Source organism: Salmo salar, chromosome 13, assembly GCF_965601325.2.
Source record: "Salmo salar chromosome 13, fSalSal1, whole genome shotgun sequence".
NCBI lineage: Eukaryota > Metazoa > Chordata > Actinopteri > Salmoniformes > Salmonidae > Salmo > Salmo salar.
Genome location: NC_138303.1, coordinates 77,270,827 through 77,297,278, shown reverse-complemented (window position 1 = coordinate 77,297,278; position 26,452 = coordinate 77,270,827). Strand labels below are relative to the sequence as shown.

Genomic DNA, 26,452 nt, shown 5'->3' with positions numbered 1-26,452 from the left:
TCAAATGCGCCGAATAAAACAGGTGTAGACCTTACTGTGAAATGCTTACAATCCCCTAATCAACAACGCAGTTCAAGAAATAGAGTTACATTTATTTAGTAAATATTTTCTTAAGTAAAAAATAAAACATAAAGTAACACAAAATTACATAACAATAACAAGGCTATATACAAGGGCTTGAGGTAACAGTCTATGACTTGGGTGACTGGAGTCTTAGACAATTTTTTGGGCCTTCCTCTGACACTGCCTAGTATATAGGTCCTGGAAGGCAGGAAGCTTCCCCCCAGTGATGTATTGGGCCGTACGCACTACCCTCTGTAGCACCTTATGGTCGAATGCCGAGCAGTTGCCATACCAGGCCGCGATGCAACCGGTCAGGATGCTCTCGTTGGTGCAGCTGTAGAACTTTTTGAGGATCTGGGGACCCATGCCATATCTTTTCAGTCTCCTGGGGGGGAAAAGGTGTTGTCGTGCTCTCTTCACAACTGTCTTGGTGTGTTTGGACCATTATAATTTGATGGTGATGTGGACACCAAGGAACTTAAACTCTCGACCCACTCCACTAGTCTCTTCAATGGGGGCCTGTTCAGCACTCCTTTTCCTGTAGTCCACAATCATCTCCTTTGTCTTGCTCACATTGAGGGAGAAGTTGCTGTCTCTGACCTCCTTATAGGCTGTCTCCTCGTTGTCGGTGATCAGGCCTACCACTGTTGTGTCGTCAATAGACTTTTTGAAAGCTGTTCTTTGGGGGAGCCACACACCCATTTCACCTCAGATTGCATAAGATGGTGTGGGGGCCAGAAAAGAGGCCAGGCAGAAACCGACCGTAATAGTTTAACAAGTTAAATCTTAACTGAGTTTATTTCCGCTTTTACAACATTGAGTCTCTGCTGTTCACATTGGCTTCCACAACTAGAACAGTCCACAGTCCAGAATGTCACCTTTTATTTTAGGCTACCTTTCACACATACACTATGTATTTACTTGGACAGCAAAGCTAAAATTTGGGATTTGAGAAATATTTTCACAGTAGAGAATATCACCTTTCATTTAAGGGTATTTTCATGAATATCGGTTTTACTGTTTAGAAATGAAAGCACTTTATGGATCTAGTCGCCCCATTTGAAGGGGTCATAAGTATTTGGACAAATTCACTTAGTGTATTTAGACAAGTTTACTATCGAGTCCCATATTCATAGCACGCAATGACTACATCAAGCTTGTGACAAACTTTTGGATGCATTTGCAGTTTGTTTTGGTTGTGTTTCAGATTATGTTGTGCCCAATAGGTACTGCAGGAAATGTATTATTTGTGTATTTGAGGTTTAAAAATGCTTCTAAAGTTTGTAATTTCCACTTAGAAATGTCAAACTTGATTTTACCTTACCATTTATTTTATTAACGCCTACAAAAATGATAATTCACATTTCCTGTTGCTGCAGGATTATTATCCTGCTGTAGCAAACTGGCTCAAATTAAGATCCAACATCTGCAATGTATCATGTCATTTTGGAGTCACTTTTATATAAATAAGAATATAAGATGAGCCCATAGTTTGGGTCACTGTGTGCATTTATTTCTAGTGTGTAAAGATGAATCGAATCTAACAGATTTGTAAGAAAGTACACAAAATAAACATTTCGAAGGAAGTATTACTTAATCCCACATTAACACACATTTGTATCACTTGATTCAGTGTAACAAACAATACAAAGAAAAGTTATGCAGTGGTATAAAAAAAAGCAGTTGACAGTATTTACTATTTTTTAGTATATTTGAATTTCCTATTGAATTTCCTCCCTCTTTGTCTGGGCCTGGAGGAGGAAGAGGAGGAAGTACAGGAAGAGTACTGGCGCTTGAAGTCAATAAGGCAGTCTGTGGCTTCTGAGATGGAGGTGAAGGATCGGATGGGCGAGGTGCTCACTCTGAAACCTGGGACGGCAATGTCTCCACTTCCCCCAGACTCTCCCAGATCTTCAATAAGGCCACTGAAAGCAACAATCACATGGTTATAAATGGCAGGGTCATGATCATCAGAGCACACCGTAGTAAAACTTTATGCAATGAAAAAGGAAAAGTCTTTATTGGACATGTCCAGGTAGTTCCTCCCTCTTTCAGTCCATTTTGTGCCTACTGAACATGATCCAGGTGTGAGCTAGAGGTAGTACACTGATATCGTTACAGTGACGCTGTCGATAGTCACCAAACAATCAGGCAAGCACTAAACTTTGCGGTCTGCTTACCATCTCATATTCACAAATATGTTAATATGCATTCATAAACTATTAAACCAAGAGAAAATACACCACTTCATACGAATAACTACTTAAATAGGGGTACACAACAGTCTTAGTCAACAATGAACAAATATGAAGGCACAAGCATATAATGGAGTTGCAATGATGCGTTAGAGAGCTATTCATCAGGGTGTGTCCTTGACAGACATACCCAACCAGGGTCTGCTTATCAGACCTCCCTCCCTATCACACACATGGTACAGCCTATGTCACCAGGGGTGGGTGCTACAGTAGATTAGTCAAATGGAGTTTCCCCAAAAAATCCATCAGTGCATTTCCTGTTTTGCTTACCTGTGTTGGCTCCTGAAGGCAGTATCACATGGTCCGGCCTCAGCAGTCCCTAAAAGGAGACCAAGTAGAGTGAAAACATTGGCTCTCTTTCACCCATTCAAACAAGGTGGAACGAGGCATTTTGAACATGTAAAACAACATCACAGTTTGAGTGAGTGAACCTGAATCTCTGTGCTCTGTCTGGTCCAAAGCACTCAGCAAGTCTCCACTCTGGAAGATCATCCATCACACAGAGGGAAGAAAGAGCAGAAGACCCATTGTGAGTGCTACACAACAGCTAGGGAAACCACACGGTCTGCAATTAACTACCAATGGTCTACAACAGCTGGCTTGGTTTTGATAACTACATATACAGTGTGTAATGCTGTGCAATAGTGCTAACTAGGAGTACCTGTCCGGCCCTGGATGCAGCCTTGGACACTTCTTGGTTCCTGATGCAGTCCTCTACGTGCTTCTCATAGTCCCCGAGATGAAAGAGCTGCTGACACAGGAAGCACTTCTCTCCCTGCACTGCCCTGCTCGGAAGACAACACAACACAGACAGGTTAAAAGGTATGATCAGGTTACTCTACAGTAGGGATGTCAAAATAATTTAGACTAAAGTGACGTTCCCTGTGAATGTAAACTAGGTATAGGAGACTAGCTGTTAGACCAAGGTCAATCCGCTCATACCTACTTACTTGCCAGAGCCAGAAGAACAGGGCTGCTCCTCTCCAATTCTCTCTCCCCTTCTGGTCCTCTTCCTATGAGACTTCACTGTAACTACATATTAAACAAGGGATTGTTTTACGGTCTGGGGTCAAACATAACATTTCACTACACATCCTTGACTTGCATTGTTCCTTTGTCAACATCCTTGCATAAACAACAGAGATTACCTTAGATTGAGCTGAATAAACAAGTGTCTGTTGTATGTGTGTCTTGCTGCGTGTTCTTACCTTGCGATTGGCTCTGAGCCATCATCTCCTCTTCCTCCATGTTAGCGGTACTACCATCACAGTAGGCAGCGTGCAGCTCAATCTCCGTCAGGGGGAAGGGGCGCATGCACATAGGACAGTCCATGCTGGGGCTCTGAGGGGGTGCAGGTTCTGAGACCCCACCCTGTACCTCCCCCGTCTCCTCCACTTCCACCCTCACATCCTCTCCTCTAGCAGGACCCCTAACAGGGCCACTCCTCCTCTCCTCTTCCACCTCCATCACCTCTACACGCTGCTCCAGAAGATGGGGTGATGAGAGAAAAGTCTGGATCTGAGGCAGGGACTGCCTCTCTGGTTGGGGCTAGGGGTAACCAAATCAAACCACAGGCATAAAAAAACACAACCATGATAGACATCTACAACACAACCTCACAATTCGATGAACACAGCCAATATTTCTAGGTGTTGAATGAAAAAAGGAGAATAAGTCAGAACTGTAATCAGAATGCTCTGTTTAGGTGTAATTTGTAGTGCAGAAGTTACTGACCTGTGCAGGGCTGGTGACCATCAGGTCTTGGGTGCCATCGTCACTGAGTTGGGTCTCTGCCATCAGAATCAACAAGGAATAATAGAGGCATGCCAATTAAAAGCTACGTATTATGAAGTGAAGCTCACAACATTTAGTATTTAGTTCTAAATGCAACCATATACACAAAGTATAGCAAACAAACATTAGGCACACCATCCTAATATTTTTTATTTCACCTTTATTTAACCAGGTAGGCAAGTTGAGAACAAGCTCTCATTTACAACTGCGACCTGGCCAAGATAAAGCACAGCAGTTCGACACATACAACACAGAGTTACACATGGAATAAACAAACATACAGTCAATAATACAGTAAAAAAAAAAGTCTATATATATAGTGAGTGCAAATGAGGTAAGATAAGGCAATAAATAGGCCATGGTGGCCAGTGATCGGTTGAAGAGAATGCATTTAGTTTTACTTGCATTTAAGAGCAGTTGGAGGCCACGGAAGGAGAGTTGTATGGCATTGAAGCTCGTCTGCAGGTTAGTTAACACACTGTCCAAAGAGAGGCCAGAAGTATACAGAATGGTGTCGTCTGCGTAGAGGTGGATCAGAGAATCACCAGCAGCAAGAGCGACATCATTGATGAATACAGAGAAGAGAGTCGGCCCGAGAATTGAACCCTGTGGCACCCCCATAGAGACTGCCAGAGGTCCGGACAACAGGCCCTACGATTTGACACACTGAACTCTGAGAAGTAGTTGGTGAACCAGGCGAGGCAATCATTTGAGAAACAAAGGCTGTTGAGTCTGCAAGTAAGAATGTGGTGATTGACAGAGTCGAAAGCCTTGGCCAGGTCGATGAATAAGGCTGCACAGCAATGTCTCTTATCGATGGCGGTTATGATATCGTTTAGGACCTTGAGCGTGGCTGAGGTGCACCCATGACCAGCTCTGAAACCAGGATACCCGGGCCAGGTCGATTAGAAAGGCCTGCTCGCTGAAGTGTTTTAGGGAGCGTTTGACAGTGATGAGGGGTGGTTACAGACGCAGGCAATGAGGCAGTGATCGTTGAGATCTTGGTTCAAAACAGCAGAGGTATATTTGGAGGGCAAGTTGGTTAGGATGATATCTATGAGGGTGCCCGCGTTTACGGATTTGGGGTTGTACCTGGTGGGTTCATTGATCATTTGTGTGAGATTGAGGGCATCAAGCTTAGATTGTAGGATGGCCGGGGTGTTAAGCATGTCCCAGTTTAGGTCACCTAGCAGCATGAGCTCTGAAGATAGATGGGGGGCAATCAATTCACATATGGTGTCCAGGGCACAGCTGGGGGCAGAGGGTGGTCTATAGCAAGCGGCAACGGTGAGAGACTTGTCTCTGGAAAGGTGGATTTTTAAAAGTAGAAGCTCAAATTGTTTGGGTACAGACGTAGATAATAAGACAGAACTCTGCAGGCTATTTCTGCAGTAGATTGCAACACCGCCCCCTTTGGCAGTTCTATCTTGTCGGAAAATGTTATCGTTAGGGATGGACATTTCAGGGTTTTTGGTGGTCTTCCTGAGCCAGGATTCAGACACGGCTAGGACATCCAGGTTGGCAGAGCGTGCTAAAGCAGTGAATAAAACAAACTTAGGGAGGAGGCTTCTAATGTTAACATACATCAATAAGGCTTATACGGTTACAGAAGTCAACAAATGAGAGCGCCTGGGGAATGGGAGTGGAGCAAGGCACTGCAGGGCCTGGATTAACCTCCACATCACCAGAGGAACAGAGGAGGAGTAGGATAAGGGTACGGCTAAAGGCTAAAATAACTGGTCGTCTAGCACGTTCAGAACAGAGTAAAAGGAGCAGATTTCTGGGCACGGTAGAATAGATTCAAGGCATAATGTACAGACAAAGATATGGTAGGATGTGAATACAGTGAGGGTAAACCTGTGCATAAAGTGACGATGAAAGCGATATTGTCTCTAGAAACATCATTTAAACCAGGTGATGTCACCGCATGTGTGGGAGGTGGAACTAAAGGGTTAGCTAAGGTGTATTGAGCAGGGCTAGAGCCTCGACAGTGAAATAAGGCAATAATTACTAACCAAAACAGCAATGGACAAGGCATATTGACGTTAGTGAGAGGCATGCGTAGCCGAGTGATCATAGGAGTCCAGTGAGTGGCTTCAGGCAGCTTGCGGGCCGGGGCTAGCAAGCTAACAGAAGGGCCTTGGAGGGACGTCGTGACGGAAGAAAGTCTGTTGTGGCCCTCTCGTGCTATTACGTCGGCAGACGGATCAGCAGGGCTCCGTGTGGTAAACCAGGCCAATTGGCAAAATAGGTATAGTGGCCAAAGGCCTCTTAAGCTAACAGTCCGATGTGCTCTGGACAGCTAGCAGGCCCGAGGCTAGCATGCTAGCAGATGGGCATTCAGGGGACGACGCGACGGCGGAGCCTGTTGAGAAAACCCCATCGGGTGAATCATGTCGGTGGTCCAGTCGTGATGGGTCGGCGGGGGTCCAGGCCAGTCTGCAAAATCAGTATTGTCGCTCAAGGAGTGGCTGATGGACCTCTTTGGCTAGCCGGGAGATGGGCCTAGCAAGGCTAGCTCCAGGCTAATTCGTTCTTGCTTCGGGACAGTGACGTTAGCCAGGAGTGGCCACTCGAATAGCAGCTAGCTAGCTGCGATGATCCAGGTGAAAAAAAAAAAGTTCAGAGCTTGCGGTAGGAATCCGGAGAAAAATAGGTCTGATTTGGTCTGGTTTGAGTCGTGCTGGGCAGACTGGCGAGAGTTGTCCGTGCTACACTATACATTGCTGTTTTTTTCTCTAACTGAAATTAGGCGAAATATTTGAATATTTGCAACCAGGAAATGGTGGAGTGAGTTCTGCATATGCACCTTTAATGACAGTCATTTACAATCTGTGAAATCAATTGTAATTTCGGTGACACTTTACTTGACACCCAGTGTTATAACACGTTATGACAGTCATAACCATGTCATGCCATTAACAGCTGACAACTCGTCATAACACTCATAACTGTCATGACTCATATATTTACACCTGTTGTGACACACATTGCATTATTTTATGGTACCTACATAAGTGTCAACACACATTTATTCAAATTGTTGTTTTTCCCTGCCAAGAAGTTTCCTTTTGTTTGAAAGATTATTTCTTAAATCCTTTGTTGTTATGAATTCTTTACAGATGTTTATTTTTCATCATATTTTAAATAACTTGTAGAAAATACACTATGACACTGTCATGAAACATTATGACCATCATAATCATATAAACCAGATAGGGCAATCAAGACAATGTCCTTATATCAGTCAAAAATAGGGTGTCTTGTCCTGCTCCTGAAATCTGCTCCTGCATTCATGGCCGTCATCAGCAACAGAGCATTGGGTTAGGTGCATGTCTGACATCAATGTGTGCACAATTACAATGATAATTGAATATGGTCAATAAAAACTAAAAGATATAACAAACATACTGCTAACAAATATGCTATGGTGTAATGGAATGTCTTGCCTTGTCTGGTAGGTTGACACTTATGTACAGTGGTTTGTGCTTTAAAAGTTGCAGGGTACTGCGGCGCAGCTTGCAGGGTGCTGCAGAATTCTATGTCACGTTATTTAAGTGTGAACCACTGGTACCATTAATGCTACTTAGTGCTAGTTTGACCACCAGAGGGCATCTATGAGAAGAATTTGATAGCCTTCAATAGTGGCTGTACTAGAGAATTTAACCTCTCTAGGGTATGTGGGACAAAATCGTCCCACCTAGTCAACAGCCAGTGGAATCGAGTGGCGCGATATTCAAATACCTTAGAAATGCTATTACTTCAATTTCTCAAACATATGACTATTTTACACCATTTTAAAGACAAGACTCTCGTTAATCTAACCACATTGTCCGATTTCAAAAAGGCTTTACAACGAAAGCAAAACATTAGATTATGTCAGCAGAGTACCCAGCCAGAAATAATCACACACCCATTTTTCAAGCTAGCATATAATGTCACAAAAACCAAAACCACAGCTAAATGCAGCACTAACCTTTGATGATCTTCATTAGATGACACTCCTAGGACATTATGTTATACAATACATGCATGTTTTGTTCAATCAAGTTCATATTTATATCAAAAACCAGCCTTTTACATTAGCATGTGACGTTCAGAACTAGCAAACATACCGAAAACTTCAGATGAATTTACTAAATTACTCACGATAAACGTTCACAAAAAACATAAATTATTTTAAGAATTATAGATACAGAACTCCTTTATGCAATCGCGGTGTCAGATTTTAAAATAGCTTTTCGGCAAAAGCACATTTTGCAATATTCTGAGTAGATAGCTCACCATCACGGTCTAGCTAATTTGACAACCACCAAGTTTGGCGTTCACTAAACTCAGAATTACTATAAGAAAAATTGGATTACCTTTGCGGTTCTTCGTCAGAATGCACTCCCAGGAATTCTACTTCATCCACAAATGTTGTTTTGGTTCAAAATAATCCATAGTTATGTTCAAATATCCTCTGTTTTGTTCTTGCGTTCAAGACACTATCCGAACGGTGACGCGCGGACGCATGTCGTGACAAAAAATGTCAAAATATTCCATTACCGTACTTCGAAGAATGTCAAACGCTGTTTAAAATACATTTTTATGCGATTTTTCTCATAAAATAGCGATAATATTCCGACCGGGAGACGTCTTTTTCGTTCAAAGACTGAAAATGTAAAATGGACTCTTCATGTGCATGCGCACGCCCATCTCATTGTTCTCAGATCGACCACTATCCAAATGCGCTACTGTTTTTCAGCCAGGGGCTGCAAAGTCATCATTCAACGTTCTGGCGCCTTCTGAGAGCCTATGGGAGCCTTAGAAAATGTCACGTTACAGCAGAGATCCTCTGTTTTCGATAAAGATGGTATAGAAGGCCAAGAAATGGTCAGAGAGGGCACTTCCTGTACAGAATCTTCTCAGGTTTTGGCCTGCCATACGAGTTCTGTTATACTCACAGACACCATTCAAACAGTTTTAGAAACTTTAGGGTGTTTTCTATCCAAATCAAACAATTATATGCATATTCTAGTTTCTGGGCAGTAGTAATAACCAGATTAAATCGGGTAAGTTTTTTATTCGGATGCGAAAATACTGCCCCCTACCCTAGAGAGGTTAAAACATTTTTTGTAAGAACATAGTATATGGGACTGATTAAGAAATATTCCTTTATTAATTTGATTAATATTATGGTGTTTCTATTCCAAGAAAAACGAAAAACCCTCTGGGTTTCCGTTAGGATGGAACGGAAAATATGGCGCTGTATAACGTGACGGTCGGGAGTACAGTACTGGGCTATTTAGCTGAAGAATCCCTGTGTCGTGTGGGCACGCGGGAGACAGGGGGGCTATTCCCTGATGGGGAGGAAGGAGTAGGCTGTCCTTGTAAATAAGAATTTGTTCTTATCTGACTTGCCTAGTTTAATTAAAGGTTACACTAAGAGCATAACATTTCTACACCCTAATTTTGTAATTCTAGTCTAACCAATACCCAAATGGAGATTCAGTGAAAATAAAAACCTCATTGATTTATCAAGACCAGTCCGAATGCTTGTCTCAGAGCAGCGCGAAACGGTGCTAAAATAGTTGTAGGCTACTGCTTCAAATCCTATTGCTTCTAACTTCAATATGTTCTAGAAATAAATAGGACCTTCACCAGTTTTAACATCAACATTACTCAACACTATTGAGACTCATGTCGCCTACGGTAGGCCTACAGTATATCGAAAAATAAGACGTGACTCTCCGCCAATAATTACATAGAGGATTGGAAGATTCTTAATTAAAACCAAAAGCCACCTCATAAGTCTCCCGGTGGAGGTCGGCACGGGTATCGACCCTGCATCTGTAGCAACGCATTTTGCACTGTGGGAGCCCCCATCCACAAAGTATCAAAATACAGAGAGGTGTTGGTAAAGGTATATTGTCTGGCTCATAGCCCATAATGGGCTATTATAATACAGTACATGGTGTCCAGGTCAGGATAGTCTTACATAAAGAAATGTTTTGGTTATCAGAAAGAATGTTGGTACTTACTTATTTTGATCCAAAGCCATGAATGAGTGAGTCACTCAGCTTTATGTAGGTGCCGGGCTATATGACTGCGTCATCAATTTGATAATATATAACAATATTTTGGAGGTTATTTTGTTTAAAAAAAAAAAAAAAGAGACCGATTGTAATCTGAATAGAGGCCAAAATAATATTTGTAAAGGCCAAAACATTTATTTCTGTTTTTAGAGGGAGACAAAGGCTGGGCCAATTGTGCGCCGCCCATAAAGGCCAAAATATAGCCCTGCTAATAGCCATAATGGCGCTGTACAACGTGACCGTGTGTGTTTGAAAGAGTATTTCCAGTAAGCAACAATTTGTTTACCTTCATTAGACAACTTTGTTCCAATATTTCTGTAATTCAGTGATATTTATTCCCATAGTAATTCATTATGGATCCATTACTAAATAAACATCAGCATTTTGAAAGAGTATTTTTATAATTATTTTATTACCAAAAGCATAAAGATGCCATTATTAGTTACATTGTTTTAGTTTGAATGTGCAGACTGGCACTAAGAACAGAACAGCGAGAACGTTTCCCTAGTCAGCTCCATTATTAGTGCAATGCCCCTTAAAGTGTTGCCAGTGTGGCGGTCCACCCTCCCTTCCCCATGGGCTAGGTCGGTATTCTGTGCACAGCACTGCGGCCCATCCAGTGCCCCCGTGCCTTGAACCTTGCGCGCTTTCAGTGGATATAGTTGGAGAACTGCAAGGCAATCCCATTGTGCGCCACTCGGGAGCCATGACCAATATATATTGTCCTGCTAATAACAGGGTTAATTATATCTGTGAGAATATCCAACAGGCTTTTATATAATTCTAAATTAATAATAATAACTTTGTTTAAAAAAATAAAATATTTTGGAGATGATTTTGTTTTCAAATAAAGTAAATAGAGCGAGAAAAAGGCCATTCTTGAACATGGGGTGAGACATTGTTACGAATTTGTAAATAAAGCCAGTTATTTAGAATTATTTATTTCTGTTTTTAGAGGGAGAGAAACCAAAAAACTACAGTCATCTCATGGGTATCCCAGTCGAGGCCGGCACAGGTATTGAACCAGCATCTGAAGCAACACAGCTTGCACAGCTATGCAATGTTTTAGACTGTTGCACCACTCAGGCGCTGTACAACGTTACCGGTCGGGAGTGGCCTACAGTACGAGCGAAATAATCCTAATAAAATAAAATAAAACCTTAGTGTAACAACAGTTTTAGTAAGTAATACTGAAGTTGTGCACAATTATCAGTTTCTATTTAGGTTTATGTCACCCATTCATTGTCAGACACACAGTAGGACCCAAAAGCATATTCAGTGCACTAACTCCCCCTTGCGCTGGTCTGGAGCAATGAAGTGTTGACGTCCTAAACCACAAACTACCTCTAAGTCCTGAAGCATAATCGCACAACTTTTAGTGGAGCAAGCACTGTAGGTATCATAACCAGCCATAAAATAACACAATATATGTCACAACAGGTATAAAAACGTGTCATGACTGTGTTATGACCATATTATGACAACTTGTCTGCTGTTATGACATGGTTATGACAATGTCACAACATGTTATGACGCTGGGTGTCAAGTAAAGTCTTACCATCATTTCTTATACCTGGAACTTCTAAGCCACCGACATCTACCACTTCCTCCCCCATCCTTTCTTCCTCCTCCCTCTTCTCTCCCTCTTTTTCATCTTCTTCCTTTTCCTTCTCCAGCGGGTCAGGCAGTGGCGATGGTCTTCTCTCTTTTTTTCTAAGGCCAAGACTCCTGGAAATTAGAAATCAACACGTTTTCATTCCTGTGCACATTTAAAGGACTTGTATCATTGAGATTATAGACAAGCTAGGTCCATACTGTATAATGTAGCAGTTTAGGCCTCCCTTTCTTACCTTCGAGGTAGAATGTGTTGTTGATTGGATTCTACATGAAATACAGGTGAGGGCGATTTCTATGGGAAGACAAAAACAAAGAGATAGTTTTCTGGGGGAAAGCATCAAGACCTTTCCACAAACTGACAAGGAACTTTCATAAAATGAGAGACACTGTTTTTAGCCTGTATTATAATAACACATTTGGATTGTAAATAGTTGATAGCACTATCTGGTGGTAATATAGTGTGACAAGGAACTTTCAGTAAGTACTGTAGTATCATTAGAGCCTTTGGTATGATTCATGCTTTAAATTAATAATATTTGTACTGTTAACACAGCCTTTAGAAATACATAAATGTATTGCTCCAAGCTCCCTATAAGTATTGACAAAAGTTATGCAATACTCACTTCGTCTTGTTCAGGAGTGGACACAAACAGTGTCTGATAGTCCTTCCACTCCAGTCTTCCTCTCCTCCCTCCCTCTTCCGTCCCTCCCTGTGACCGCCGCCACTCCCTTTCCTCACCCTCCTCTTCATCATCCTCTACCACCTCCACTACCTCCTCCTGCTGGTTTCTCACTCCCTGCACTTCTTCCTCCTCTTCCTCCAGAGGTTCTGGGGCCCTGTGTCTCTTGGGGCGTCCCCTCCTGGAAAAAGGTCTCTCTGGGGGACCAGGAAGGACAGGCTCCCCCCAGCCTGCCTTCCTCAGCAGACCCCTCTGGGCTTCCTTCAGGCTCTTCTCATACACCTCCAGCTGGGACATGATCACCTGTAAGGAAAAATCTGTTAATTTCTATCAGTTACATACTCACAGTTAGAAGTCATGACATCTGACATCAGGTCAATGAAATATTACAAAATTATGGATGGAGTGCCTATAATACAGTAGCACACAGAATTTATACAATGCGTTCGGGAAGTATTCAGAGCCCTTGACTTTTTCTACACTGTTACGTTACAGCCTGATTCACATTTTATTTAAATAATTTGTTTTCCACAAGCTACACGCAATACCCCATAATGACAAAGCAAAAAACAGGTTTCTACAAATTGTTAGCAAATTTATTTAAAAAAAAATACCTTATGCACATTAGTACTCAGACCCTTTGCTATGAGACTCAAAATTGAGCTCAGGTGCATCCTGGTTGCATTGATCATCCTTGAGATGTTTCTACATCCACCTGTGGTAAATTCAATTGATTGGACATTATTTGGAAAGGCGCACACCTGTTTATATAAGGTCCCACAGTTGACAGTGCATGTAAGAGCAAAAAGCAAGCCATGAAGCAAGCTGTTCCTAGGCCGTCATTGAAAATAAGAATTTGCTCTTAACAGACTTGCCTGGTTAAATAAAAGGTACATTTTTTTTTTTATTATTTTATATATATTTTTTTTTATGAAGTTGAAGGAATTGTCTGTAGATCTCTGAGACAGGATTGTGTTCGAGGCACAGATCTGGGGAAGGGTACCACAACATTTCTTCAGCATTGAAAGTCCCCAAGAACACAGTGGCCTCCATCATTCTTAAATGGAAGAAGTTTGGAACCACCAAGACTCTTCCTAAAGCTGGCCACCCAGCCAAACTGAGCAAGTGGGGGGACAATGGCCTTGGTCAGGGAGGTGACCAAGGACCTGATGGTCACTGACAGAGCTCGAAAGACAACCATCTCTGCAGCACTCCACCAATCAGGCCTTATGGTAGAGTGGCCAGAAGGAAGCCACTCCTCAGTAAAAGGTACATGTCATCCCGCTTGGAGTTTGCTAAAAGGCACCTAAAAGACTCTCAGACCATGAGAAACAAGATTCAATGGTCTGAGGAAACCAAGAATTTAACTCTTTGGCCTGAATGCCAAGCGTCACGTCTGGAGGAAACCTGGCACCATCCCTACAGTGAAGCATGGTGGAGGCAGCATCATGCTGTGGGGATGTTTTTCAGCGGCAGGGACTGGGAGACTAGTCAGGATCGAAGAAAAGACGAATGGAGCAAAGAACAGAGATCCTTGATGAAAACCTGTTCCAGAGCGCTCAGGACCTCAGACTGGGGCAAAGGTTCACCTTCCAACAGGACAACAACCCTAAGCACACAGCCAAGACAACGCAGGAGGGGTTTCGGGACAAGTCTCTGAATGTCCTCGAGTAGCCCAGCTAGAGCCTGGACTTTAACCCGATTGAACATCTCTGGAGAGACCTAATAATAGCTATGCAGCGACGTCCCCATCCAATCTGACAGAGCTTGCGAGGATCTGCAGAGAAGAATAGGAGAAACTCCCTAAATACACGTGTGCCAAGCTTGTAGCATCATACCCAAGAAGACTCAAGGCTGTAATTGCTGCCAAAGGTGCTTCAACAAAGTACTGAGTAAAGGGTCTGAAACTGTTTTTGCTTTGTCATTATGGGGTATTGTGTGTAGATGGATGAGGGACAAAAAACGATTTAATCAATTTTAGAATAAGCCTGTAATATAACAAAATGCGGAAAAAGTCAAGGGGTCTGAATAGTTTTCAAATGCACTGTATGCCCCCTTTGTGGTCCCAGATGTCAGATACCCACATTGACTCCTAATCCAGAGAATGTCTGTGAGAGAATAATAAATTAAGATACATCAGAGGAAGGATAAAGGATAACCTGCGTGTAGGCATCTGGGTCCTGCCCTCGTGGACAGAAAGGCACGCCCCAATAGTAGCACACCACTCCCCCATCCCCCTGGCTGCCTGTGGGGGAAGAGAGGTGGCTGGAAGAGGCCTGGGGCTGGTGGGAAGAGGGGTATCTGGCTTGTGCCTCATCCTGGCTCCCTCTGCCTGCAGCCTGTCTGGGGAGAAAGGGGGAGGGAGATCCATACATGCCCTTGAAGGTGAACTTCTTCCGGATGCGCTTGGACTGGCTCTCTCCGTCCTCGCATGCGGAGTCTTCGGAGATGTGAGTGCGTTTCTTGGGGACGAGGCAGGGGCTGTGTATGTGTGGAGGGGAACAGTGGTGGTTGGTGTTTGTGGAGAGACACTGGTTGCTTGGTTGTGGGAGGTCATTCTCTTGTGGGAAGACTGGGCTGGGCAACTGAGCTGACTGCAAGAGAGAGAGAAGTTCCCACAATACACTGTAATTAGGTTTCAGGTGAAGTCAAAGGCTAAATAACAGTACTGGTAATATACAATCTCTTGTAGTTTCTTGGCATCACCTTTGCAGGACCGTCTTCCTTTTCATCATCATCATCATCATCATCTGACCAGCGTAGCACCATATTACTGGTTAACTCCTGCATTGGCTGAGTCTCCAAAGCCAATGTAAGTTCCTCTGAATTAAGGTCTTCTTCTGCAGCTAAAGAGAACAATCATGCCAATACATACATAGGATGAAAACATAGAAAGCCAAAGGGCAGGAAGAGGCCATATGAACCTGCCATACCGCTATTACTTGCTCTCATTAAAACTCAATGTGTTGGTGTAACATTATTCTGTATGCATGATAGTGGTTAAAACAATAGAAAACGTACCAAACTTCGCAGGCGTGCTAATTCTGTTTACAGCGCACTGTGAGGATTCACCCTGACGTTCCTCTTGGTCAACAACTTTGTCTGCAACTCCAACTGTCTTCCTTATAGGTATGAGTCTCTTGTTCAGGGACAGGGTTGTTCTGAGGCGTGGTGGAAGGCACTTTGAGGATTCGCTGCTCTTCACATCCTCTCGGTCTCTATCCTCATGGTCTTCTGATGTAGAGACACTTTCAATACAGTTCTGTGGACCCTGGTCCCTTATCTGATCAGTTCTGGGGAAGACTGGGCTTCCGGGAAAGGTGGGACTTGCCGCTTTCTCTTCTTCTCCTGTATCACTACTGGAGAACATGGCTCTTTTAGGAAAAGTTGGACTTGCCTCTTTTTCTTCCTTTCCTGAATCAGTCTCAGAGAACATAGGGGGACTCCCTTGGCCTGGTTCCCCGCCTGCAGTTCTCTCTGTCCTGGAGAACACAGGGCTTTTGGAGAATGTAGGGCTCTTTGGCTGAAAAGACTGAGACATCTGGGACTTTGTGGAAAGAGTTAAGCTTGGAGGACCCTCTTGAGAACATAGTAGGAACCCAGAGGCTTGACAGTCTACTAGGAGGTCCTGGCTGAGCTTATGCAGGCACAGGATGAGTTTGCTGGCTGATGGGACTGTGGGAGCAAGAGGGAATACAGGGGACTTCTTCCTGAGTTGGGACTCATTTTCTGTGGACTTGCATTCCTGAGATTCGACGTGGGCTGAGAGGTTTCCGAAAGGGTTCTTCAGAGAAGACCCCTCCTTAAAATGGCATAGAAAATGTGATTAAAAAAACGTTTTTATTTATTTTACCTTTATTTAACTAGGCAAGTCAGTTAAGAACAAATTCTTATTTTCAATGACGGCCTAAGAACAGTGGGTTAACTGCCTTGTTCAGGGGCAGAACGACAGATTTTTACCTTGTCAGCTCGGGGATTCGATCTTGCAACCTTTCGGTTACTAGTCCAACGCTCTAACCACTAGGCTACCTGCCGCCCCGGTAACATCACTAGAACTAAATTGATTTGGCATGCAATCGAGACTGGTAATGATTGAAAGATGTGGCATTAAGATATAAGTAAGTAATTGGTTCTTCTAGACCTACATTAATGCTAACAAGTCTTCAGGTTAAAATATCGATCAGACTCATAGAAGTTAGATCTAGGCCCATAGTAGCCCCTGAAGAAAGACAGAACTACATGATTGCCATGGCAGACAAATAATGAGGCACCACTGACCTGTGAAGAAAGAGGCATGGAGGTGGAAGCTTGGCTGAGGGGAGAAGACTGGGAGTAGACCTTCTGGGTCTGAGACAGGTCAGGCATATCTAGTAAGGGACTACCCTCTTTTTTCCCCCTCCTGCTGGTTTCTGGGTTAGCAACCCCTACACCGTGGGCTCCCTCCCTGTCAGCCACACCATGGTTGGGGTAAGAGAGCTTCCGCCTGGGGGGCTGTATGCTGCTCTCTGCCTCTGGAGGGGAACGTTGACATTTCTGGGTAGGGCTCCCGTCCACCAGCAGAGATTCTGAGTGGGGATGAGTGGGTCTGTCCGCCTGGAGGGATATAACAACACTTATGTATCACAGGAATAGATACAATGGGAGAAACATTTGTGGTTTTATCTGAAATAATGGCGAGGACTGTGACTGTACTAGAGTGAATGTCCAGGCGACCTTTTATTTCTGTCAATATTCTCCACACTTACGTAGAGGCTTTCAGCGATGGCCTTCCTCATGGTCTCCTCCTCCTGTCGTTGCCTGAGAGCAGTGTTGCTGGCCTCCTGTTCACTCAGCCTCATGGCCAGGTCCAGCATCTCTTCCTCAGTCATCTCTGAAAAGAGAGGGGACAGCTTCAGTACAGTAGATGACAAAGCACCAACTAGCAGTGCTTCAGTGGTTACATTTTGGTGATTGATCATGACTCAGTTCCATTACAATATGTACAGGGGAGTTTTGTAAGGAGCCCCGGTGCTCAGTCTGAACATTAACACGCATCTAACGGTTTTGGGCGGCAGGTAGCCTAGCGGTTAAGAGCGTTGGGCCAGTATCCGAAAGGTTGCTGGTTTAAATCCCTGAGACGATTAAGTGAAAAATCTGTTGATGTGGCCTAAAATGTAAAAGCATAACAACCTTATCTGTCATATTAGCTAGAAATAATTATTTTAATAAAGGTTCAATTGATACACACCTTTATAGGGTTAGTGTTCCCAAGCGGCCATATATCCATGTTACAGCCTGTGTTCATTGGAAAACAGACAGTGCTAATTAGCTTGTCACATTGTGTTGTCACAAAATACTGTCGTCTACAACTGTGTTAACACCGGTTAAAACAGTGTAGAATAAGTGTGTATTTTGCATTTGTGAAATTATTTTGATGTGATACGAAAGTAGAGAGATTTATGTTTCTATAAACATACTGCAATTGAGAATCGACTCAGGTTTGAGTATTTGGCCGTTTTGGTTTCCAGAGCCAAAACAGAACATGTAAGGTCCTTGGACTATAAAAAGTGAAGTTAACGCTAGGCTCCTTTGGTCTAATGTGCTACATGAGAAGGATACGTCTAATTCGCTACGTTACAAATAAGGAGACGTAGGTTGGACAGTATACCGTTAGATCGTGTTTTACTCTCCTTCTCCCGTTTGCGCTCCTCTAATGATGTTGGTCTGAAGTCTTCATCCTGGGTTAGAAGAGAGAGGAGTTGTCAATTACTTTACATCTTGGGTCAGGTGCCTTTCTTTAAGAGACATAAAAGTGGTCTGAAGCAGAAATACTACTTGGCCGACAATTATCAAGTATAGTATAGAGTTATTATTTTGTAGTAACATGTAATGATAGGTCACTTTACACATACAGATAACCAGTAGTTATGTTCTGTATCCGTGTAGCTAGCTAGCCAGTGTGTAACCAACTAGCTAACAAGTTAGTCAGTTCAGCTGGTTAACCTTACCTCGTCGCTGTCTGAGATGACGACTCTGTCCTCTTCATGATCAACTGCTCGTCGTCGTTTCCTGGGACCATCATCAGTGTATCTGTTCTCTCGCTTTTTCCGAGGAGGCATGTTGCTGGGTTGAATTTGGTGCTTGATAACAAATATAGACGTAAGTTAGCTTAGCTAGCTACCGTTAGCTATCCTTACGACTGGTGTCGAGGATGTCTGCACACCCATCTTCCTGAGAATTACGAAAAACCGAAAGTAGAACAGTTACTTAGCTAGCTATGTATATAACGATACATGGAATTTAAGTTACAAATCATTCAGTTCAAGACTGTTAATCACATCCAGTGTTAGTAGGTAGGATTCCTACTTTTACCAAAACGTTGACAAACCTCGATTCAAGAAGCCATGTTTTCTTCGATCACGTGACTCAAAAGGGAGGGCAAACTTTGAAGCGGACTGAAACTAATATTTTTGTAACTAAAACGTCTCATTGTTCTGTCTTTGGCTGAAATGTACGGTGCAATACCGCACTACAATTGCAAATTTCAAACAGGAAGAGCATGCTTTTTTAACGGGACCAGTTAAAAACTGTTCACAAATGAAACTACAGCTAGGTGTATTAAACGTCCCTGTCAAAATAATGTCCAAACGTGTGAGCAGAGGCCAGCAAAGTACTTTATAGCGCTCTCAAAAAACAACCCCCTTTGTGGCTTTCTCGACCAAACCAAATATTATCAAAACACTCTTATACTCATTGACCTAGATAACTTTTCTAGCTCACAAACACATAATATTCGTTATTTCGAACAATCATTGATCTGTAGAAAAATATACAAAGCCAGGTTTAAACCCTACTGCCAAAGAGGATGGGCCCTGCTAACGTTACCACAACCACACCATATTTGCTGCAACTGTCTTTGGTGTAGTCTGAGAGCAAGAGGTGGAGCACCTGAAGTGTTAGGCTCCGGTCAATCTGTCTTCTTCGATGAAGTTTAAGGGAGGTTGGTATCCAATAAATGTTGCATTACTGCCACCAACTAGACTGGATTATAACTCCCTTATATTTTCCTTGGGACAACAACAAAAAACGACCATCTAACCCTACACTCATTAAAAACCCACAACCCTACTCCACTAAATCTATCTAGTCGTACCTCAGGCCAACAGCCTGAAATGACAGGACACCCTGTAACTCTTCTGACGTCAAATCTCGTACACCCAAATACTTCTCTGCAGCTGCCACAACCTCAATTTTCTGTGACCTACGTTCTATCCCTGCAGTACAGTTGATAACCATACTGTTTCACGGAATCATGGCTCTCCGCATATACTGTCCCCGTCCATACAGCCAGCTGGGTTCTCAGTATATTGCGCAGACAGGAATAAAAAACTATCCGGGAAGAAGAAAGGCATGGTGTATGTTTCATGATTAACTACTCATGGTGTGATTGTGATAACGTACAGGAACAAGGTCTTTTGTTCAACCGACCTAGAATACCTCACAATCAAATGCCGACCGTATTACCTCCCAAGAGAATTCTCTTCGGTTATAGTCACAGCCGTGTATATTCCCCTTCAAGCCAAAGCCACGACAGCTTTTCAAGTAACTACACTGGACTTTGTGCAAACTGGAAACCACACATCCTGAGGGTGCATTTATTGTTGCTGGGGATTATAACAAAGCAAATTTGAGGAAAATGCTACCAAAGTTCTAACAACACATTGCCTGTGGTACTCATTCTTCAAAAACTCTCGACCATTGTTACTCCCCCTTCTGGGATGACAACAAGGCCCTCCCCCTCCCTCCCTTCGGCAAATCAGATCACGACTCCATCCTGCTCCTCCCTTCCTATAGGCAGAAACTCAAACAGGAAGTACCTGTGCTAAGATCTATTCAATGCTGGTCTGACCAATCGGAATCCATGTTTCAAGATTGTTTTGATCACGTGGACTGGGATATGTTCCAGGTTGCCTTTGAGAATAACATTGATGTATACACAGACACTGTGACTGAGTTCATCAGGATGTTGTTTCCACTGTGACTATTAAAACTTACCCAAACCAAAAACTGTGGATAGATGTCAGCATTTGCGCATATCTGAAAGCGCAAACCACCGCATTTAACCACAGCAAGGTGACTGGGAATATGGTAGAATACAAACAGTGTAGTTATTCTCCTTCCAGACTCACATCAAACATCTCCAATCCAAAGTTAAACATAGAATTGGCTTCCTATTTCGCATCAAAGCATCTTTCACTCATGCTGCCAAACATACCCTCGTAAAACTGACCATCCTACCAATCCTCGACTTCGGCGATGTAATTTACAAAATAGCCTCCAATACCCTACTCAATAAATTGGATTCAGTCTATCACAGTGCCATCCGTTTTGTCACCAAAGCTCCATATACTACCCACCACTGCGACCTGTACGCTCTCGTTGGCTGGCCCTCGCTTCATACTCGTCGCCAAACCCACTGGCTCCAGGTCATCTACAAGACCCTGCTCGCTGGTCACCATAGCAGCACCCACCTGTAGCACGCGCTCCAGCAGATATATCTCTCTGGTCACCCCCAAAACCAATTCCTCCTTCGGCCACCTCTCCTTCCAGTTCTCTGCTGCCAATGATTGGAACGAACTACAAAAATCTCTGAAACTGGAAACACATCTCCCTCACTAGCTTTAAGCACCAGCTGTCAGAGCAGCTCACAGATTACTGCACCTGTACATAGCCCATCTATAATTTTGCCCATACAACTACCTCTTCCCCTACTGTATTTATTTTGCTCCTTTGCACCCCATTATTTCTATTTCTACTTTGCACTCTCTTCCACTGCAAATCTACCATTCCAATGTTTTACTTGCTATATTGTAATTACTTCGCCACCATGGCCTTTTTTGCCTTTACCTCCCTTATCTCACCTCATTTGCTCACTTTGTATATAGACTTATTTTCCTTCTATATTATTGACTGCATGTTTGTTTTACTCCATGTGTAACACTGTGTTGTATGTGTCAAACTGCTTTGCTTTATCTTGGCCAGGTCGCAATTGTAAATGAGAACTTGTTCTCAACTTGCCTACCTGGTTAAAAAGGTGAAATAAATAAAATAAAATTCCTTCAATTTTTTAAATTTCATTTAAACTTCATTTAACTAGGCAAGTCAGTTAAGATTAAATTCTTATTTACAATAGCGGCCTACCCCGGCCAAACCCTAACCTGGACGACGCTGGGTCAATTGTGCACCGCCCCATAGAGCTCCCAATCACGGCCAGTTGTGATACAGCCTGGAATCTAACCAGGGTCTGTAGTGACGCCTCTAGCATTGAAACAGGCAAAACGTCAGTACAGAGACAAAGTGGAGTTGCAATTCAACAGCTCAGACACGAGACGTATGTGGCAGGGTCTACAGAGAATCACAGATTACAAAGGGAAAACCACCCATGTCGCGGACACCGATGTCTTGTTCCCGGACAAGCTAAACATAATAATACATGTACATATTACCTCAACTAACCGGTGCCCCTATACATTGACTCTGTTCTGGAACCCCCTGTATGTAGCTTCGCTATGGTTATTTTACTGCTGCTCTTTAATTATTTGTTACTTTTATTTATTTTTTAGGTATTTTTCTAAACTGCATTGTTGGTTAAGGCTTGTAAGTAGGCGTTTCACTGTCTACACCTGTTGTATTCAGCGCATGCGACAAATAAAATTTGATTTGACCTCCGATACTTCGTCCTCACTTCCATTTCCCCTCCTATCTTCGATCCTTTGTACAGCTAACTCTGTTTACATTTTGTACTATTCTTCAACAAACCATCTCCCATTTTCCTAAGCTCTTAAACAATTCAAGCACACCCTCTTCCTCTCTCTCTCTTCAACCTCCTCTGCATCTCCTCCCTAATCCAAATTTGTCTCCTTATGATAATACTGCACTTGTCATGACATCTTGTTCTTGCATGTCAGCAACTTTGAGAAAAATATTTTATATAGGAGTTGTGTATGTTGTTCACATGTACAGTGCATTCAGAAAGTATTCAGACCCCTTCACTTTTTCCAGTTACGTTACAGCCTTATTCTAAAATGGATTAAATACAGGTTTTTCCTCATCTCCACACCATTCCCCATAATGAAAGTGAAAACAGTTTATACATTTTTGCAAAGGTATTAAAAACAAAAAACTGATACCTTATGCCCATAATTATTCAGACTCTTTGCTATGAGACAAGACATTGAGCTCAGGTGCACTGTTTCTATTGATAATTCTTGAGATGGTTCTCAAACTTGGAGTCCACCTGTGGTAAATTCAATCGATTGGACATGATTCAGAAAGGCACACACCTGTCTATATAAAGTCCCACAGTTGACAGTGCATGTCAGAGCAAACACCAAGTCATGAGGTCGAAGTAATTGTCCGTAGAGCTCCGAGACAGGATTGTGTCGCTGCATAGATCCGAGGAAATGTACCAAAACATCTCTGCAACATTGAAGGTCCCCAGGAACACCGTGGCCTCCATCATTCTTAAATGGAAGTTTGGAACCACCAAGTCTTTCTGGAGCTGGCCGCAGTCAGGGGAAAAGGGCCTTGGTCAGGGAGGTGACCAAGAACCCAATGGTCACCCTTACAGAGCTCTTGGTTTCATCAGAGCAGATAATCTTGTTTCTCATGCTCTGAGAGTCCTTTAGGTGCCTTTTGGCAAACTCCAAGCAGGCTGTTATGTACCTTTTACTGAGGTGTAGCTTCCGTCTGGCCACTCTACCATAAAGGACTGATTGGTGGAGTGCTGCAGAGATGGTTGTCTTTCTGGAAGTTTCTCCCATCTCCACAGAGGAGCTCTGTCAGTGACCATCAGGTTCTTGGTCACCTCCCTGACCAAGGCCATTGTCCCCCGATTGCTCAGTTTGGCCAGGGGGCCAGCTCTAGGAAGAGTCTTGGTCTGGAGGAAACCAGGCACCACACATGGCTCCTCATCCTTGCAGCCCCTGGAATTGTACCATGGTAGAAAGACATGGTTAGGAGAGGACAATTCAACTCAAGGCCAGCCAATCATGCCGAATAGTCCATTGTTTCGACTGCTCACATCCCCCTTGATGGACGTCGACACGGTTCTGTGTGTGCACTGTGAACCAAAGTACTTCGTACTAAAATGTAGATTGAATCTTGTTAATAAAATGAAATCTGATGTCTCTGTTCAGTAATTTAGATTAGATGGAAGTACACCACAAATAGAAGAAAGCCTGTAAGGTCTGTAGCACACAGCTCTTCTGTACATTGTCAGCACTTGCTGTTCAAATAGAATGCATTGAAACACCTTGTATTGAGATGAAGAAATGCCAAAAGCTTTTTCAGCACACAAAAATAAACCTTTATTCTTGCTTCTGGGCTCTGAAAGTAAGCCACAGTTCAAAAGTGTCTGCTGAGAACAGACATGTAAACAAGTGTCTATGGAAACAAATGTGTCTGACTCCTGAGATGTCTGAACAACAACCAAACTTAATTTCACTGTAGTCCCAGTCGTTCAGACCACGTCCTCCTCTTGTCTTGCAGCTGGTGATCAAATTTCTCCAAGAGTTTTGGCAAGAGTTCATCCATGAAGTCAGCTGTAGGTGCCAGGGCCCTGTGGAGAGGGAATTAAGAGTGTCTGGAGAGGTAGTGTTTGGGGCCGGTGAACAGGCAGTGCTGGGGCGCAGAGAACAAAACCAGGCTATGTCTCCATTCACTGCTGTTTGTCCCCTAAAGAAAAAAAAGGGCTATTTAGTACACATATCCAAACCATTCAAAACGATCGATGAACATCAAATATCATTAACCGACACTAAAATAGACTATCATTTTGCAAAGGTTTGAGCAGTTGAGCAAGTCTGGACAACTACTCAACTCTGCTCAAACATTTTCAACATTTTGAGTAGCTGGACCTAGCTACCAAACTTTGACTTTACCAATTTGGGAAGCTTATGATGTTCTTTGACAAAATAATGTTTGATTAAATGTTGTAAAGGTCTTTAGTTTAGTTGGTTGGCTTGCTTTCTCTGCACGAGTATGCTCCTAGGCTAGCTAGCCACTAGCCAGCGCTAACTATTGTTAGCAAAACATGGCTACACTTTTCAGTGACTACAATCGAAAATACAACTTACCTCATCCTTTGGTGAAGACGTCATGTTGCTTTCAGTCTTCCCATGCTTCACGTGCCGAACAAGCCAGCAGCAACATTTCTATAGTAGCTTTTCCACCGGCATTTCCACTGTGGCCCTTGTTTCTTTTCTTTGCCTTGACAAACTTGTTGCGAATCATACCCCACTTTTTCAAACAAGTGATTGGGTCGGACCCCAGCGTTTCCGCAATCACCCTCCATTAATTGGCATTTACATGCTGGTCTTTATATAATGCATGGCTATAATTGTAGTGGTTAAGGTACTTCTGTACCTCTTCGGTCAATCGATGCTTGAAGTTGTTGTTCGCCATGTTGAATACACACCGAGTTTCGGGCTTCTTCTTCTTTAAAGTTTTATGGTAGACTTCACCTGATGTGTTGCCGCCACCTATGAGTTTCGGGCTTCTTCTTTAAAGTTTTATGGTAGACTACACCGGGTGTGTTGCCGCCACCTATGAGTTTCGGGCTTCTTCTTTAAAGTTTTATGGTAGACTACACCGGGTGTGTTGCCGCCACCTATGAGTTTCGGGCTGAAGAAGAAGAAGAAACTTACGCCACCCACAGTTGACCAATCAAGGACGAAGGGGTATATACTTCGGCTCCCAGTCTCCCAGTCTCCAGTCTCCCCAGGTCAGCCACCAGGGGGAGACTGGTCGAGGCCTGGTGACAGACCGAGTATACATCTCGAGGCGATGGCTCCCTCTGTTGGACATGCCAGGTCTCGACGGGCTCTCCGGCCAGGACTAATTGGGGCTGATTGTGGTTGGTGAGTAATCAAGGGCTGATTGCTCACCAGCTGGACGGGTCCCATAAAGCTGCCAGAAGGGTAGCACACGTATAGCTGGGGATGGTTCTGGAGGTAAAAGGAGGGAGTTCCATTTTTGTTCCCCACAGGATACAGCAAGACCCGGAGCCCAGAAGACGGTATCCTGGAGAGGGTCTCATGGGGGAGACCTATTCTTTTCTTTTGGTTTGTTATTCAAATAAACACCCTTGAAACTGAGCTAGTCCTACTCTCTGTGTAAATGTGTTGACCAAACCCCCTGGTCTGCCACATAATATATGTACCAAATGTTTTCAAATGTTTCGGTTGGGAAGCAACCCTGCCTATTTCAGCAATTTCTCTTTTTAAAATGAGATTTTAAACCAAACTGTAATCTTAACCACACTACTAACCTTATTCCTAACCTTAAATTAAGACCAAAAAGCACATTTATGTTTTGGGGGGGTATAGACTCTGGCTGTGGTAATTATTGGAAACCGTTGTGCTTGCTGTTCACATGCGTATCTGCCCACTCATTGGCTTGAATTGTCCCACCTGATATTGCCTTCCATTTTTGAAGACATTTCTTTTCATTGTTAGATCGGACACTACAGTTTATGGTCAATATAATAATCTCAATTGCATACTCCTTGCATCCTCTTTCCTCGCCTCCTTCTCAAAACCCATTGGAGGAGAAGGTCAGAGGGGAGGGAGTGACCTCTGGCTTTCTCATTCAATGAGTTTGAGAAGGAGAGAGGACACAACGAGAATGCAATTGGGAGAATCTCAATTGCATACTCCTTGGGTCCTCTCCTCGCCTCCTTCTCAAAACCCATTGGATGACAGGAGGTCAGAGGTTCCTCCCCTCTGACCTCCTTCATGGGTTTTGAGGAAGACAGGACTCGAGGAGTATGCAAATGAGATGATCCCATTGAGATTCTTCCATTTGCTGTGTTCACGTGCTAGTCGGGACTGTAAACTTGTCCGACTTGCTAATAGGTTGTATTTATACACGTGCCGCGTTCAACCAGTTAGCAAGTCGGGACATTTCCGTGTTTCCAAGTTCCGAC

At 43.3% G+C, this 26,452-nt stretch overlaps 1 protein-coding gene and 1 long non-coding RNA gene across 5 annotated transcripts; both read right to left on the bottom strand.

Annotated features, from left to right (window-relative positions):
- Positions 1 to 71: 71 nt before the first annotated feature.
- Positions 72 to 19,107, bottom strand: uimc1 (ubiquitin interaction motif containing 1). Of its 4 annotated transcripts, none has more exons than XM_014137992.3 (18): positions 18,854 to 19,107; positions 18,474 to 18,605; positions 18,134 to 18,203; positions 17,232 to 17,356; positions 16,765 to 17,079; positions 15,508 to 16,288; positions 15,193 to 15,332; positions 14,646 to 15,080; positions 12,430 to 12,789; positions 12,040 to 12,098; positions 11,748 to 11,917; positions 4,053 to 4,108; positions 3,527 to 3,866; positions 3,269 to 3,350; positions 2,980 to 3,103; positions 2,750 to 2,798; positions 2,589 to 2,637; positions 72 to 1,988 (listed from the first exon to the last, which is right to left on the bottom strand). In XM_014137992.3, exons 2-18 carry the CDS (start codon positions 18,582 to 18,584, stop codon positions 1,760 to 1,762), a joined length of 3,495 nt encoding a protein of 1,164 aa, XP_013993467.1. In that variant the 5' UTR covers positions 18,585 to 18,605; positions 18,854 to 19,107; the 3' UTR covers positions 72 to 1,759. The 4 variants fall into 4 exon arrangements, with proteins under 4 accessions (XP_013993467.1, XP_013993466.1, XP_013993469.1 ...); XM_014137991.3 differs by having other exon boundaries at positions 18,474 to 18,696; positions 18,854 to 19,058; XM_014137994.3 differs by having other exon boundaries at positions 11,763 to 11,917; positions 18,474 to 19,060.
- A 3,327-nt stretch (positions 19,108 to 22,434) lies between these two features.
- On the bottom strand, positions 22,435 to 25,250 carry LOC106568013 (uncharacterized). Its single transcript, XR_001320215.3, has 2 exons — positions 24,603 to 25,250; positions 22,435 to 24,201 (listed from the first exon to the last, which is right to left on the bottom strand). It is a non-coding gene; the product is annotated as an uncharacterized LOC106568013 (long non-coding RNA).
- Positions 25,251 to 26,452: the final 1,202 nt, after the last annotated feature.

Excerpts from the sequence above, each read along its gene's own strand:
- uimc1 (XM_014137992.3), bottom strand. The coding sequence starts at position 18,584 with ATGCCTCCTCGGAAAAAGCGAGAGAACAGATACACTGATGATGGTCCC. Across the intron at positions 15,081-15,192 it reads AGGAAGACGGTCCTGCAAAG|TCAGCTCAGTTGCCCAGCCC; the intron begins GTGATGCCAAGA and ends TCTCTCTTGCAG. Across the intron at positions 3,867-4,052 it reads TGGTCACCAGCCCTGCACAG|CCCCAACCAGAGAGGCAGTC; the intron begins GTCAGTAACTTC and ends GGTTACCCCTAG.